The sequence below is a fragment of the Dysidea avara genome, chromosome 8 (genome assembly GCF_963678975.1).
Source record: "Dysidea avara chromosome 8, odDysAvar1.4, whole genome shotgun sequence".
Taxonomy (NCBI): Eukaryota; Metazoa; Porifera; class Demospongiae; order Dictyoceratida; family Dysideidae; genus Dysidea; species Dysidea avara.
This window is the reverse complement of record NC_089279.1, coordinates 12366083-12383197: the sequence shown is the minus strand read 5'-3', so window position 1 is coordinate 12383197 and position 17115 is coordinate 12366083. Positions and strand designations below refer to the sequence as shown.

The window sequence follows — 17115 nt, the reverse complement described above, 5'->3', positions numbered from 1 at the left end:
GCCATTTTTATTCCAGTTCCAGTTCTAGAACTAGACCAATAATTTTGCTTTCCTTAATACTGAAACTGGAACTAGGACTATAATTTTGCTTTCCTCAAAACTGGAACTACAACTATAACGAAATTTTATCAAGTACTGGAAAAAAACTATTGGAATTGGAATTGGTCATAACCATACAGTTTTTGACAATTAAATTTTATGCTCTATCTGCTGACAAAAACTACAACCATGTATGCATGCATGTGCTATAACACTGCTCAAAACAACTGATTAGCTATAATATTAGAAGAGAATGCCAAATGCAATGCTGGCTCAATCACATTGTTATGTCTGTTTCAGTGTTTGACAATTAACTACAGGTCTTTCAGTACCACCCTATATAGTGTTAGCGATGCTTGTGTAATAATGCTGATAAGTACAGTATTACGGTACTGCTCAAATGCAACGTCACACTTGCTTGACAATTGAAAATTCGCTAATTAAAGGGTGTGGTACTCGTTTTGCTCGCGATTATTTATCCCCTATATCGCATGGTGAATACTCGCGAGTGAAACAAGTGCCATGCCCCTTTAATTAGCAAATTTTCGATCACTCGCAATCGACTTGCTCGACCAAGTGTGACGTTGCATTTGAGCGGTACTGTAGCTACATGCATGAAACAATTAAATCTGGCAAGACTAGCGTATATAACTTAATAGTGAGTGTCCATAATTCATTATGGCTTTTGGTAATACTTAAGTTAAAATAAGTGTTGATCTAGAATAATTCTAAATGTCATGGTTCCTGAACTGGAACTAGAACTGTAATAACTAGGGAATAACACTACAGTCAATCCAGTCACCACGAAAAATATGGATGATTTGCGAGCCCCAACTACTCGAGGTTGAACGGGCCATTATGTTCCACTTTCACCTATTTCAGTCTGTTACACAGCGTTACAAACAAAGAACAGTACGTACAAGAAACGTCAATTCAGTCACTACGCAAAATATAGGTGAGATACCAACACAGCCACAGGGAAACCACATCGCAATATTGTGAATCAACACCTTGCGTTGTCAGTGAAAGGAACTGGAACACAAAGGAGGACAGATGTGTATTGTACGTACTGCAGTTTGCGAAAATGCACATCTTGGGACAAAGTGACATCGAATAGTGAAGAAATCATATATCCATTGTCGAGTTAAGCTTGGCTGAAGGCATCAGTTAGTTAGTCAGAATAAAATTCCATTAAATAGAAAATTTTTAAAGTCCATAGAAACTTTTGGATCGGTTTGGGGTTGGTCTGAAGACATTTTTGGGCTTGGCTATGCCTAACCAATGCCGCCAAGTTGTCGTGAAGGAGAATTGAGGCTAGTTTTAGGGTGATAGTTTTGGCTGGAAAAGCCCAGTTCTGCATGATCCCTAAAATACAGTACTACCATACTTCAGTGTGGATGTTTTATCATCCAGTAAATTGGTTAAGCTTATTTCCTTTTGAATAGCACACAGTTTATTGCTTTTCAACTTCACCAGTCCATTACATATATTGTGTATATAGGGAGGCCTATGGATTCCTGGTGATGGCACACTTGGTCCAAGTGATTTATGTCAGGCTTTTGCAAAAGGAGCAACTCAAAAGGGTAAGTGAAGCGTTAAAGTGAGAGCATATTATATTTAGCCAATACAGTGTGTCTGTTTTATTGAATACCAGAGTGTTGCTAAGTATTAAACTAGATCTTAACACTTATCCTCTATACAGCTAGAATTTAACATTCTTCATTGCCCTGTGGCTGTATAGATGTCTAATTGGGGATGTACGCATGTGCACACACACACACACACTAGTGATGCACCGATACCACTTTTTCACTACCGATCCGATACCAGGCAGAAATGGCTAATACTGATCCAAAACCGATACTTTGCCACCCAGGCATTACTCACAAGAAAAATTCTAATAGTAGTTTATATCAAGAGTTTATAATAAACAATATTCTACTTTATATTATGAACTGTTATATAAACCAACAACAGTCGCTTATGTCATCAACTACAGTTTGCTGGTTTTGTGGCCATCAGTCACAAGGCTATCAATAGCTTATGGCTTCAATGAATCTTAGTTCAAATTCCACTGTACTAATAATGCTAGTAGCTGGCTTCTTTCAAAGAATTCATTAAAAGTGATGCTGGCTGAGTAAGCCATTCTTCTGATGTAAATAGCTCCATCTCTGAGGCCAACTAGATAAAATGCACAACAGCTCATCTGCTCACTCGATAATACACCCCCCTTTCAAAAATCCTAGATCCACTACTGCTGTTCGATGCACTATTGATGCCGCCATCTTGAAAAGTAATTAAATAACATCATTTACAGTATCGGTTGGTATCGGGGATTTATAGCTTTACCGATACAAGTCCAATATTGCCAAAATAGGGCTGATACTGGTATTGGTATTGGTGCATCATTAACACACACACGCACGCACGCACGCACGCACACACACACGCACGCACGCACGCACACACACACACACACACACAAACACACACACACATAACACACACACAACGCACGCACACACACACCCACACACACAACGCACACACACACACACACACACACACAACACACAAGTCTCATGAATACTTAACCATGCACATTTGCAATTGCAGAAGGTAAAAATAATCAAGCTATGCAACTGAAAATGCAATTGCTGTAAACTATGCACATAGCTACTGTAAAGCAGCAAAATTTATGATGAACTACTTATGCAGGTTATCGCCCAAGTATACTGTTGTTGGCCACAGAATATAATTTTAGAAATCAGTCACCCTGTGGTAATCCATCTACACCATATTTATCACAAATGTATTATTTACCAAGCAATAATCAAACATGAACCATGCCAGGTAGGCACCTTGTTTTTTGAGTAACATCAACACGTCCTACAGGTGAAAGAGAAAGGGAATTTCTCCACAGTATAGCTGTTATAACTGCATGGGCAGATTATTATGATATACCAGGTTGTAAGTCAAAATGTCATGTTTAAAAATCACACTTGTCTAAATCACGTGACATTATATTTATTTTTTATCCACAATTAGTAGGAATAAACTATAGATAATTAAACGGGTGTCCTATGATGTGAAGATATATACTAGCCATCCGTAATTGGGCGCAAGGTTTATTTCAAACAGCAGCTGTTCATGGTATAGATTTAATGACACTTAATAAATCTTTTGAGGCTACAGTAGCAAGACAAAGACTGATACTTGGTGTGCACAGTCTTATAACGTTGATGACCAACGTCATAGTGATAGGTTGATTTGTAAGTTGTATGATTATTTGTTCAGTAATGGCATCCTACAACTTCTTCAGTAAGAGAGTCCTACAACTTCTTCAGTAATGGCTTCCTACAACTTCTTCAGTAATGGCGTCCTACAACTTCTTCAGTAATGGCGTCCTACAACTTCTTCAATAATGGCTTCCTACAACTTCTTAGTAATGGTATCTATTCCTGGTTTACATCAGCGATATGCCATCATAATTGTATTCATTTAAGTAAACCCTTATATTTGCTGATGACACAAAATGCTTTCTTCATATTACTTCTTTCCTTGACACAATTCTCTCCAGGAGGACATCACTGCTTTGTTTACTTGGTCTAAGGGCTCAGACTTGGACTTCAATCTGAGGAAATTTGTACTACATCTATCATTAAAGCGTATCTTCACCACTACCTACAACATGTTTGATATTCCTATACCTCATCTAGATTATCATAAAGATCTTAGATTTGTATTGTCAGTTGAGATAAGCACTGTAAATTCATCATTGCCCATGCATACAAGGTCTTAGGGCTAATACATTGTACATTTATTCCCAACCATTCACCCTCTACATTAACTAAAATATATGTTTCATTGGTAAGGTCACAACTTCTTTATTGTAAATCATGTTATGGCACCCGCATATGATGAAAGATACACTGAACCTTGAACAAATTCAGCGTCGTGCCACTAAGTTCATACTCAATGATTATACTAGCAGTTACAAATCTCGACTGACAAAACTAAAGCTTTTCCCATTGATGTACTTGTTCGAACTCCATGACATACATTTTGCAGTCAAATCCATCTAGACTCCAACCAACCAGTTTAACATAACTAATCCTATCAATTTTAGTTCTGCCAACACTATACCCTGTACTAGCAACAAACTAATTCATCCTTGCCACTTAAACAACGTGTCTCGCCACTTCTACTTTCACAGATTACCATCACTTTGGAACGTTATGCCTGTGTTTGGCCTTAATTTGTCATTTCCTGTGATAAAATATAAACTTAAACAATATCTATGGAACCATTTTAAACAAATTTTGATGACAACATGAACTGTTCCTATATCACTTGTAACAAATGTATGTAATTAAGTAGTTAAGTAAGTATGTGTAGTGTAGTTATAGTAAATAATATTTTAATGTACTTTTTGGCTGTTGGTGTGTGTTTCCAACAGACCATCGGTGTTACCATAAAGTTGTTATTATATTTAAAGTAATTTAACTATAGGTATGTACTCAATCACTGGCACTCTTCAGTTGGACCATTAACAAATAGTTAAGTTCTCAAGCTTACATATTTTGACTCCTGGCCATGCACTCTACAATAAAAGTGACTTTAGGTAATGACACATACAAAACAAAAGGTATTAGGGGGGTTTCAGAAAATCCTTCACTTAGTACTGGGAATACAAAGAAATAGGGACTTCAAGGTTCAATCTGAAAAATCCCCATGAAGTGAGTTTATTTTAACATGTCTACAAGAAGTACTGTATTAGTACAACAGAGTGTAATGAAATAATGCATGCACTAATAGGCCAGTCAGGCTATAGTAACTATTCTAATAGTATTGGTAATTAAAACTGTCATAGATCTCTAACCAGGCCTCCTTTTGAAAACTCTACCCTGCATGTACCCTTGTAGTTATAAGTAATTGAAAACACTAACCCTCCCTAGAGTCCCTACACATAACTTGAAACACACACAGCGACACACAATATCCCCGTGTTGTGTGTGTGGGTGCATGCGTGCATATGTGTGTGTGTGTGTGTGTGTGTGTGTGTGTGTGTGTGTGTGTGTGTGCGTGTGTGTGTGTTGGGAGGAAGAGACATATGGTACGTACCTGTCCTATGTGCAGGACCATTTCAGTTTCCACATTAATTATATCCACAGTAACATAAATTAATGTGCAGTGAACCCTTGGTTATCCGAATCCTTTTGTTCTCAGGCAATGATAAAAGTGTTCAGATAAGTGAATTGTTTGGGTAATTGAAGCCCATACATTTATATACAAAGCTCTACTTTAATAGATCATACATGTGTAATTTGGATAAACGAGGGTATAGATAAACAAGGTTCAGAGAACCGTGGGTCTATTGTATTGGGATTAAAGCATAAATTACTTAGGTATGAAGTATTAATCATTAATGCTTTGTTCAACATCCACAAGTACACTTTTAAAACACAAAATCCTTATACTGTATGTACAGTGAACAGGATTATACCTAAACAGCGTAACTACACTGATTATCAACAAACTATATGTATTGCAAGTACGTAGTACCCAGAAGCGGTGTGTATATTATATGTTCTGTATGGCAAAGCACATAAGTGCTCTCAGATGTACATAAACTGACAATGCCATATCACTATAGGAGTGAAGATAGTAGAGAAGGTGACTGTTGATAAAGTGTTGGTCAGTAATGATAGAGTGTGTGGTGTGAGGACTAACCAAGGAGATGTGAAGTGTGAAGTGTTTGTTAACTGTGCTGGACAGGTATGTAGTTATTCCACTAATAAAGTTACTGTTTTATCACTGTATGTTTTATCTGACAGTGGGCAAGAGATTTAGGAAAAGTTAGTAATCTAATTATTCTGACACGATTGTATGTGATATCTATTGTAGTTATCAAATCCTAAAGTTAAAATACCTCTACACTCCACTGAACATTATTATCTTGTCTCTAAGCCGTTTGAAGGTTAGTTAATAAACTTTTGCACACATGCACAATAACTATCACACCTACCCAGTGTAGCAGCCTGTGTGCTCGCTACTTAGGTGCTATGAGTTTGAAAAGGCAAATTCTCCTGGGGCAGGACTAACCCACAAGAGGCTGTACTATGCCTTACAAGTAAAAGCGTGGGCACCCAAAGTTTTGCCTGTTGACACCAGGTTCCCCTTTTAACAGCTGTGTAGACTAGAAACAATGTAAGTAAAGTTTCCTGCTCAAAGAAGCAAAAACATTAGTATAACTGGGCATAACCAGGCATTGAACCAGGTATGGAGGTCTAAATAAAATTTTTGCTGTTAACCTCCATAACCTCGAAATCAGCGATATTATTTTATCCTTCTAAATAATTAGTTAGGCTGTACGGTAGGAGCCTTTCAATTACAATTACATGTACCAGGTTGATTCTCTTGGCTATGCTGCCTCACATGCACATACACGCACGCACACACGCACGCACGCACGCACGCACACATCAACATCAACACACATGCGTACACATTACACACACTGTATACTGATACTTAGCAAACATTTAATTACCTGTTAATTTTGATACTCTTGTTTAAGAAAATTTCATAGTGTTGATTAATTTGTTACTTTAATTTTTAAATTGTGCAAAACCTTTTACAGTCATACATGTGTTTAGGATATTCTACTATTATTTCATTATATATGTGTTCAGATGCTGTAGACAGCATGTTACCAGGAATGAGAGATCCAGATGCACATTTGTATGCACGAGAGTGGAGTGGTGGAATGTTAGTGGGAATATTTGAACCAGTCAGTAAACCAATCTTCACTGATGGAATTCCTACTCCTTTTGAGTACCAACTGCTATCTGAAGACTGGGATCATTTACGTAAGTGGGCAGACATACACTTGGTATATGAGCAAATGAGAATCAGTGTCAATAAACTCCACAGCTGATTTTTCTATAGAGTATTTTTTGATCAGTAACTATTGGTATCTTTAAATGACCTGATGGTACAGGTGTTAACCCCCATACCTGGTATCTATTATAAGTTATTACATTTCTTACTGTTTTACAGAACAACTAATAGACGAAGCATTATATAGAATACCAGCACTAGAGACAGTTGAAATAAGACAGATAGTCAATGGACCAGAATCCTTCACTCCTGATACTCTAGCCTTATTAGGAGAGGCTCCTGAGGTAAATACTACACCAGTATACGCAGTGTTGGGAGTAACGCGTTACTTATGTAACGCGTTATGTAACATTATTACTTTTGTGGTAACTAAGTAATATAATGGAATACGCTATAAAAACAGGTAATATAACTCAAGTTACTTTACTTACAAATGTAACGTGTTACCTAAGTAATATAGTTAATGTAACGAATCTAATATTATGTAATATTATTACTACAAGTAATGAAGTTACTAATCTCGTTAGTAATCTATGAAGCTTACTCACCAGCTTCTTACTTATAACCAAGATTTGCACATTGTCCAACAACGCAATCATGTCACGTAATAAAGTGGTAGTTTCACACGTGACAGCTTAAGGCTGTGGACACAAAGTAATATAATATGTAATATTATTAAAGTTACTTTATTTTATGGGTAGTATGTAACTGTAACTAAATAGTTCAGTTGCAAGTAATATGTAATATGTTACTAGTTACTTTTAAAAAGTAACTTGCCCAACACTGAGTATACGTATACCAATAAGAAATGTGTTGCTCTATAGTTTCCTCTACTGTATATGGTTCATGTATGATATGTAGTTACAGTTGCTATACACTGAAATACAAATTTATTGCTTACACTCCTGTAAGTTGATGTAATGCTGCTTCATAAACCAGGTATCCAGCTTGGTTTACTCATCACTACTTGATTATAGTTTTGTATCTATCACTATCATGTTTCCTTAAAGAACATTTTACTCATGTCTATGCTTCAAAGACCTTCATTGCTAACAAGTTTTTGCTTTTAAAATATCTATACAGTGTGTTAGAAAACCTCATTCAACTTTGAAGTAGATAACCGAAGGATAAAAATTCCTGGGTGTTTAATACAGTCGATAATAACCTTGATTCACGACGTTAAGTCTTTTTTTGTAGTTTGTAACTCTTTGCTCACACTGGTATAAATGACATACACTGTACACACATAATGGATTTCAGGGAATCAGGCACACACCCACAACTGGCTAGAGGCTGGATTAATAATGTTTGAAAATATATACTGCAGTAATTGATTTAATGTTATGTACTAGGTGAGAAACTACTTCGTTGCAGCTGGGCTCAATTCTGTTGGAATAATGAATTCTTCAGGTGTTGGTCATGTATTGTCTGAATGGATAGTTAATGGACACCCTCCATATGATCTACATCCATTTGATATTACTAGGTATGTAGAAAAGTGTCAGTGTTACCTCATATGGTAGCTTTTCCAAACCCACAATTTTACTTCATTTAAAGTTTCTATCCTTTTATACCACAATGCTGTCATCCCTACCAGCATTACATGACCAAAGTTTTAGCTCTCCATTTACAGGCTTTGCCTTATTTATTCCTGTATAATACCAAGTAGTCAATGATTTGTGTCTGTGTACTTGGAAGTCTGCAGCCCCTTTATCCACATGGTTAACTGTTGTTATTCATTTTCCTTGTAGGGTTGGATCTCATGACATGAGCAAACGGTTTTTGCATGATCGTGTTGTGGAGGTCATAGGAAGGAAATATGCATTGGTTTACCCTAAAATGGAATACAGATTTGGCAGAAATATCAAGTAAGTGTATACTGAGGGTGCATGATTAATATTGTATTTACTAAACTTATCATACAGTATGGTATAGTTGGAATCATGGAGGTTTGGGCTTTTTTGCCTAAAACTATCACCCAAGAACCAACCTCACTTTGTTTCATAACAACTTGGCAGTCCAAAAATGTCTTCAGAATGCTAGCAAGTTTCTATGAATATAATATTTAACTGAATCACTAAGTGACTGAGTATAGCAGCTAGGACACCTGTGTACTCGCTACTCAGGTACTGTGAGTTTGAAAATCCTCCTGGGGCAGAACTAGTAACCCGTATGAGACTGTACCATGTCTTCAGGTAAAGTGTGGACACCTGAAGCCCCACCAGGTTCCCAGGTTCCCATTAGCAGTTGTGTAGACTAGAACAATGTGAGTAACTTCTTGCTCAATGAAACAACAACGTCTGCAACTGGGCATAGCCAGGCATCAAACCAGGAGCCTTTCGATTACCAGACCGATGCTCTTTATCTTCTTTCCCAGGCTTGATGGATCGTCTTTGCCTACCACTCCCGGAACAAAGAATGGTGCAGGCTGGACAGCAGCAAAACAATAAAAAAAAATTCGAATAGCACAGTCGGTATGTTACTCAGACAGGTGGGACTCCACTTGTACTAAATCCATTGGTGGTGGAACCCTAATGCAGACACCAAAGGACGAGCCAAATCATCGATATATTGTACTTCCCAGCCACAGAGGAAGTTGGTCACACGTCATAGCCCTGTGAAGTACTACTACGTGTGATTACACAATAAAATATAAAATATGTGTCTGAAATTAGCATTGTTGTTATAAAGTCCTTTGTCGCATTCACGAGAAATGTGCATAATGTAACATTTGTTTCTTGGTGATAAAAGCCACACAAAGTGTTGGGTAGTGCTGTGCAATATGACAATATTTTAGTCAAACTATGATATCTGTATTTGATACTGTCAATTATTGTGACTACTGCAAATACCATGGTAAAACACAAGTCTTAATTATAAGCCTGTATGAAGAAGTGTACTTGCAGTACATATGAATGGACATATATATTTTATATATATGCTGCCATCAGCTTTCAATACAATTCTACCATTTTTGAAAATGATTAGGGTCTAACTCTAAAACTATATACAGATCACAGACAAGATGTTTGATGACACGTGACCAACCTCCTCTGAAAATTGTTTACTATTATGGACAGGGCTACAGGAATGCAGGCAGGCATGCAAGTAAATTTCATATTTTAAATCCTAGATTTATATATAGCATCTAATATGAAATTTTATTCAATTGTCATGAAATGTGTGACTCACTGAGCAAAATCCCAACTTGTAAAAATCAAGATTTGAGCATCTGTACAGTGACCTCGCCACTATGGCTTGTCCTAAGTACACAAATAAAATTTAAAAGGATACTGTGTATACTAACCAAGGGTAACAAACTTGTGTTTCTTAGATATTTTTTCTGTGCAGTTGCTATATCACAAGAAGGGACAAAGGTGGGTGTGCAGACTTAAACTACAAATACTTGGCCAAGGCCATTCTTCCATACATACTTACAAAACAATTGAATAAAACCATAACTACTACGTCCACATGAACATGCAGAATGTTCATGGCATTTGGCAGTGCTATGTCAGTGTTTGGTTTTTATACCACATAGGTGTTCTCCATTACACTCAACACTTGACAAAGCTGGTGCTAGTTGGGAGACTAAAATGGGATGGGAACGACCCAGCTGGTTCACAAGATCACCAGATGGTTAGTAGTAACTTGTACAGGTCATTGTTGCGATGTAATGCTCTACAGAGTCTCGAGAATTTGTGGGGACATTTGGTAAACCAAACTGGTTTGATAATGTGTGTGAGGAGCATACAAAGTGTAGGAATGAAGTGTGTGTGTTTGATATGACCTCATTTGCCAAGTTTGAAGTAGAAGTAAGCAAAGCAGTAATGTAAAACATACAGTGCAGTAGATTCGAAGAGTAGTAATACAGTCTACCTATCACACACAGGGTGACAATGTAGTGGAGATTATGCAGATGTTATGTGCTAACAATGTTGATGTACCAGTGGGTAAGATAGTGTACACCGGTATGTTGAATAAGAGAGGTGGATACGAGACTGATTGTACTGTCACCAGAACTGCATCTAACAAGTGAGATAATGGTCTAAAATTGATCTGGTAAAATTGATAATATTGTTCTGTATAGATACTTTGTAGTGGGTCCAGCTGCTCAAGCCACTCATGTTGCAGCATGGATCAGTAAACACCTACCATCCTCAGTACAACTAAGAGATGTGACCAGTCAGTATACAGTACTTGCTGTGATGGGGCCTCACTCCAGAAAGTTACTGGAACGAGTCACTTCTCATCCTCTTGATAATGACGATTTTCCCTTTGGAACATCACAGGTGGTTAATGTTATGTATTCAATACTTTATGTTGATGTGTTATAGGTAATTGAGATTGGATATGTACCATCAGTGATAGCATCTCGTGTTTCATATGTTGGTGAACTGGGATGGGAACTGTATGTACCAAATGAGGTATGATGGTGGGTAGTATTGGTGATTTACATATCTACATATTCATTAATTTCTACAGTACTCCTATGGACTATACAACAAGTTATTCAGTGTTGATGGTATCCATCCACACAATGGTGGTTTTTATGCTATTGATAGTCTCAGAATTGAGAAAGCTTATCGTCACTGGGGTGGTGAAGTGGACACCACCATTACCCCATGGGAGGCTGGACTGGGCTTTACCATAGACATGAAAAAGGTAGTGAGAATTAGCTATAGCTACCCATGACATTCTGATAATCTTAAATCTATAGTAACCTCAGGTATTTTGCTTTCCTGTACTGCTATATGAAAGACATACAGCTACTTCCATAACTTTCTTTTTAATAGGACAGCTTTATAGGAAAACAAGCCCTAATTCAACAAAAGAAAGAAGGAATCAAGCAACGTGTTGCTATTTTCACTTTACAAGAATTTGACATGGACAATCTCATGTGGGGTCATGAGGCCATCGTGAGAAATAACATGATTGTTGGCTACCTCACTTCAGCTGCATATGGCTATAGTATTGGTAGACCTGTAGGAATGGGACTGGTCAGAAATCCAGGGAGTAATGGAGAACTTCTCCCAGTCACTAGAGATTACATACTAAATGCTAACTATCAGATCAACATTGCTGGTGTACTGTATCCAGCAAATGTCAGTCTATCAGCTGCTAATGATCCCAAGTCACTACGTGTACATATGTAATATACATGTACATGCATTTCATCTGTATACAAGTTGCCTTGTATTTATTTATTACTTATTTATTTAACAATGGTGTGGGAGTATATACTAGGGGATTGTTTGTACATTTTATTGTTACTTTTTACCAGCTGTTGTGGCTCCTTATCTTAATTACATACCTAGCCTATTTATTTGTATTTCTAAGTCAAACCATCATGTCACAATCTTACTGAATGCAGAAAAAATCAAGTAGACCCATGAAGTGTGTGACTTATTATGTGTTAAAGATTGAGATACTTGTCTGCTATCTATGCATGGTTGTTGTGTGACATGTATGAAAAGCAACCGTCCTTTGAATGTTGCTTGAAACAAGTTGGCTGGTGGGTAGTACATTGTCATTTTGAAGGCTCACAAAAATCATTGAATGAAATTAATAATAATAACTGCCCACCTTCTCCACATTTTTTCAAGGTGACAGGAAACAAGGAATCTTAAATGTTGGCTCAACAACTTAACTGTTGGCATATGCATGGAATCAAGATTGTTTGGAAAATCCAGATCCCAGCTGCATGCATGCCCATACAGTAGATCATAAGGCCACTCCAAGAAAATTCATTGTTTCCCATTTCCTGCCTGCATGCAGATTCTCTTCCCGCATGGTCATTCATTATTGCTGTCAACTGAACATTTTATTTATCCTGTGATTGCACAGCAGTAACTAGTGTAGCATTCAGAAAGCCCATCTAGGTAGCTTTTCACTGTTCAGACATTTCTATACTGTATTCTTACCTGTAAGGTAGTTATGAATTTCGAAAATTAGTGGAAGTATCTATACGAATGAATAATAGATAATGAACTGCCCGCCCACATATGTATTTTTGAGGTCAATGAAATGGGAAACAAGGAATTTTCTTGGAATGACCTAATATTTGCTGAGGGTTCCAAGTGATCATAGGGCCACTGAGTCAATTGATCATTAAATTGGACTCCTTGCATGTATTCTCACAACTGCAGGTCCCTATAGAACAGCAATGATGATTGTTGTGCAACATAATTATAACACTGTTTTGTTACAGCCATGCATGCATATCAACAATTGCCGTGAAGGCAGCCATTAAACTGCATCATAATTCTGTGAATGCTACTATAGGGACGAATATTAATAACCTTGTAGCTAGCTACTTACAATAATTCAATTAACTACCATACCTTATAGTTAAACCCCACCACTATAGTAGGATATTGTTAACATTATATCCTACAAGTCCAGGTGTGGGATTTAACTGGCCCACACTTTATATTAAGGAATATAGCTTGACTTCATAAACAACGTGACAATTGCTAAATTGAGGTGATGATAATGTGTTATGACATGCTTTCTATCCCACACTTTGAATTCATAAAGAACTACATTAAGGCTAGTACAATATGGCTTGACCTACTATTTAACTAGCTTCCATGCCATATCCTCCTACTTTTTTACTTTAATGTAGGGCTTCAGTGGGATAGAATTAACATAGTCAACCAATCATTTAATACAATCAAAAGAAGGACAAGAGAAAAATCATGAATGATGAAAATATATGTACTGGCAACAAAACAAGTGTAAGCATGTGAGTCCTCAGGAACATGTTACCATGAATAGAACCATGCAATGTGGGCATGGCAAGTAAAGGAAAAAATACAAAACTAAAATTATAAGATACAATATAGCTAAGAACTTTAGTTAGCAGCTATTCCACTCCTTACCATCCCTTGCCAGAAAATTTTTTCTAGAAGCCAATATACTAGCAGGCGAAGCATCATCTAGACATTTCTTGATGGAAGACTTTGTTCAGCTGAATAACAAAATTTAATAAATCAGATTCTTGATTGTAGAAAGCTGGTAGTGGTCCAGTATTGTTACTCAATTATGACACAGCTCCAGTTCATTGATAGTACTGTTATTATACAAACTATCATAACTGACTTGGTATCTATTATACTAAATGCTCAAAGTTACGGCGACCCTGGAGGTCGCACTATGCAACCATAGGTATAGCTAAGAGAAATGGTGGCCCTGGAGGTCATAGTGCAACCTCCAGGGTCACCATAACTTTGGCACTAGTTATTATTACTTTTTTTGGTTTAGCTCTGAGACTATATAGACTCCTGACCCCTTGTAATTATATTGCACATGTAATTGTCAAATTATTATGACATTTATCTCTGAGATAATTTCTCAAGGTTACTAACTTATAACCTTTTAAAAGTAATAATAACTGGAGCCCTGGCAAGACAAAGAATAAATAAATCGTAGCTACTTATAAAACTAAACAATTATACATGGCATATCAACAGTACAACAGAATATGCTGCGATCTGATTGGTTCTGCATGTATAGAGGTAGCTGCACAAGTCGTGTATGCTATACACCCTGCTAGAATCACCAGACCCTCGCCTTTATATGCTGACAAATCATGTCATCATTTTTGAAATGACACTACCGGGTTTTGCTAATACAGCAGCAGTTCTAATAATAAATCGTGGGTGTACGGTTTTTTCCATCTCGGACTGCTGTTAGTATACAGCAGTTTACAGAGATTTACTATTATCACCGAACATTTAGGTAGTCTAACAATCTTATAATTTTACATTGTTAGTTTGAATTTAGCACTTTTCTTACTTTCCAACTTTAATTCGATTACTTATGATATTTTCTTTTCATCAATTTCCTCCCCCCATTACAATGCTCTGAAATAGTTTTTGTACAACAATGTATTATTTTGAAACACAAATCATGTGCATGAGACAGTAAGAATAGTATGTTTTATACCACAAGAGCATGATTTTAGTTTTAATGTTGTTGTGCAAGGACTATTAGAATCCTTTGTGCTGGGCACATGCTGATCACATGTTGCTGCAGGTATACATGGCATAGGGGTCTGTGTCATACTGTGCAGACGGTACTTGCTGGATCAATGACTAATATTGTGGTCGAGCCTGTACCAATAGTATGTGGAGGACTGTAAAGGTGAACCACACCCTCTAATTTGACCTACCAGCTTGTTACAGATACCCTAGTTTGGGGTTGTCATGGTATCACATGATTAACATTGCATCATATATTCATATTCCCACAGGTGAGCCTACAGCCAAACTGTACTTGCTATACCATAGGTATAATTTTCATGGTATAAATTTTTGTGGATTGCTAAAAATAATGTGGTAAAATCAGTAATTTTCATGTAACAAATTTTCGTGGTTTAGACATCAATCTCCATACAATTTGTACAGGAGCTACAAAATATATTTTCGTGTATAGATGCATGCAAAATCCACAAAAATTTGTATTCCACGAAAATTTCTTGCCCTATGGTATATATATACTTATAACAGTTAACTTTGGCCACTTCCTTTATTAAGGGGGCAAGCAACTATGTCCTATGGCTTCCATGAATATGTGTTTTATATGAAGTTGTAAAGATACTGTTTTCCACTTGATGAATAACACATGTTTTAGTTGAGACACTGAACTTCTGTTTAGTGCACATCTGACTGAAATCCTCTGAAGTATGTACGGTTACAAAACATTGTAATTTTAGCACTAAAATTGATTCTCCTCCTACAGCTAATTGGGAAACTCCCCAACAATTCTTGTAGTGGCTTGTAATAGCGTTATCTTTAAAAGTATGGAAATAGATTTTTTTGAGGAATGACTACTATGGCTTCAAAAGAGGAGATTACTGGTTTTTTTAATGGAAAATTTAGGGAGTTCAAAAGCTCATTTGATCAAGTACTTCAAAAAATCACTTCCATAGTTTTGTTACAAATGTACTTAGATAGCAGATGACAAAGTTTAAGAAGCGTAGAACTAAAACTGTGAGACTAGATTCAAAATTTGTAGAATTCCCATTCTTTGGGTCTAAAATACTACACTGAGTTTTAAAGTCAGTAGTTATAACTGGAGAATCTGATGGTGATTTTTAGTTACCACTAACACATCTGATACAAAAGGGGATGGAAAGCAAGTACAGATCAATGAAAACCAAGATTTGCACATGAAGCCATAGGAATCAGTAATGTGCCCTGATCACAAATATAGCGTATAACCTAAGGGGATATATGAGGTTGACTAGTGTTGTTATAAACTTTTTCATGGATTTGAACAAAATATAATTATTAGTGAAAATGTTTCCCCTCAAAATATTTAGGTGTTATACGGTAGTGTCAGACCCCTTCCTTATAGTGACCATAACTATCAAGAAGTGTACTTCATGACCTCAGTAATAAGACCACCTCATCAAAGTGACCATGTCAAGTAGGTCCTAAGGTGCACAGCGTGGCCTCATTAAAATACCACCTCATTATATTTACCATGTCAAGTAGGTGTCACATCACATGATCATTATTTTTGCCAAACTTTATGTTTGACAAGGACACTGCTCCAATCCTATGGTATGTTTATTGTGGCGACAGTTGAATATAACCTAGCTACTGATGTGTTCTGTGCTATTCATGAAGCTTATGATAGTGTATGTCCAAAAATACTACAAGTTAGCAAAGCTGTTGTCCAATAAATCATTTAGTGCTGCGTATTGAGATGCCACCATGTCACAATATTTAATAGAATAAATTCACGATACACAACTGGACAAAACAATTTTGTTCATAACTGATATTCTAGCAATAAACATGGAACTTGAAGTAACAAATGTTTTTACCGCATGTAAAATGTAGCCAACAGTATTTTAGTACAGTGTTTAATTATACATGCAGATTACAATCCTTAACTAAATTCCATAGTTAATTAAATTCCATAGTTATTTCACACAATAACTATTGCACTACTGTATATATTTATTATTGTGGTCAAGTTAAAGGAAGTGGCCAAAAGTGAACTGTTATAATTAGTAATGGCTGTAGGCTCACCTGTGGGAATGATGTGATGTTGATCATGTGATATTAGAGGGTTCTGTTCCACACGTATAATGTGTGCCACGACTGCCCCAAACTAGGGTATCTGTAGCAAGCTGGTAGCTATGGTCACATTAGAGGG

General features: G+C 36.7%; 1 protein-coding gene across 1 annotated transcript in view; it reads left to right on the top strand.

Annotated features, from left to right (window-relative positions):
- LOC136263960 (pyruvate dehydrogenase phosphatase regulatory subunit, mitochondrial-like) overlaps positions 1–12163 on the top strand; it is an 18345-nt gene extending 6182 nt beyond the window's left edge. Inside the window, exons 5-19 of the mRNA XM_066058630.1 lie at positions 1541–1622; positions 5696–5817; positions 5877–5897; positions 5947–6019; positions 6735–6911; positions 7102–7226; positions 8295–8428; positions 8694–8810; positions 10484–10581; positions 10630–10757; positions 10835–10977; positions 11033–11234; positions 11280–11369; positions 11428–11607; positions 11739–12163. Coding sequence (XP_065914702.1) covers positions 1541–1622; positions 5696–5817; positions 5877–5897; positions 5947–6019; positions 6735–6911; positions 7102–7226; positions 8295–8428; positions 8694–8810; positions 10484–10581; positions 10630–10757; positions 10835–10977; positions 11033–11234; positions 11280–11369; positions 11428–11607; positions 11739–12098 — 2052 coding nt within the window. The 3' untranslated portion in view covers positions 12099–12163. The remainder of the gene's footprint in view (positions 1–1540; positions 1623–5695; positions 5818–5876; positions 5898–5946; positions 6020–6734; positions 6912–7101; positions 7227–8294; positions 8429–8693; positions 8811–10483; positions 10582–10629; positions 10758–10834; positions 10978–11032; positions 11235–11279; positions 11370–11427; positions 11608–11738) is intronic.
- Positions 12164–17115: the final 4952 nt, after the last annotated feature.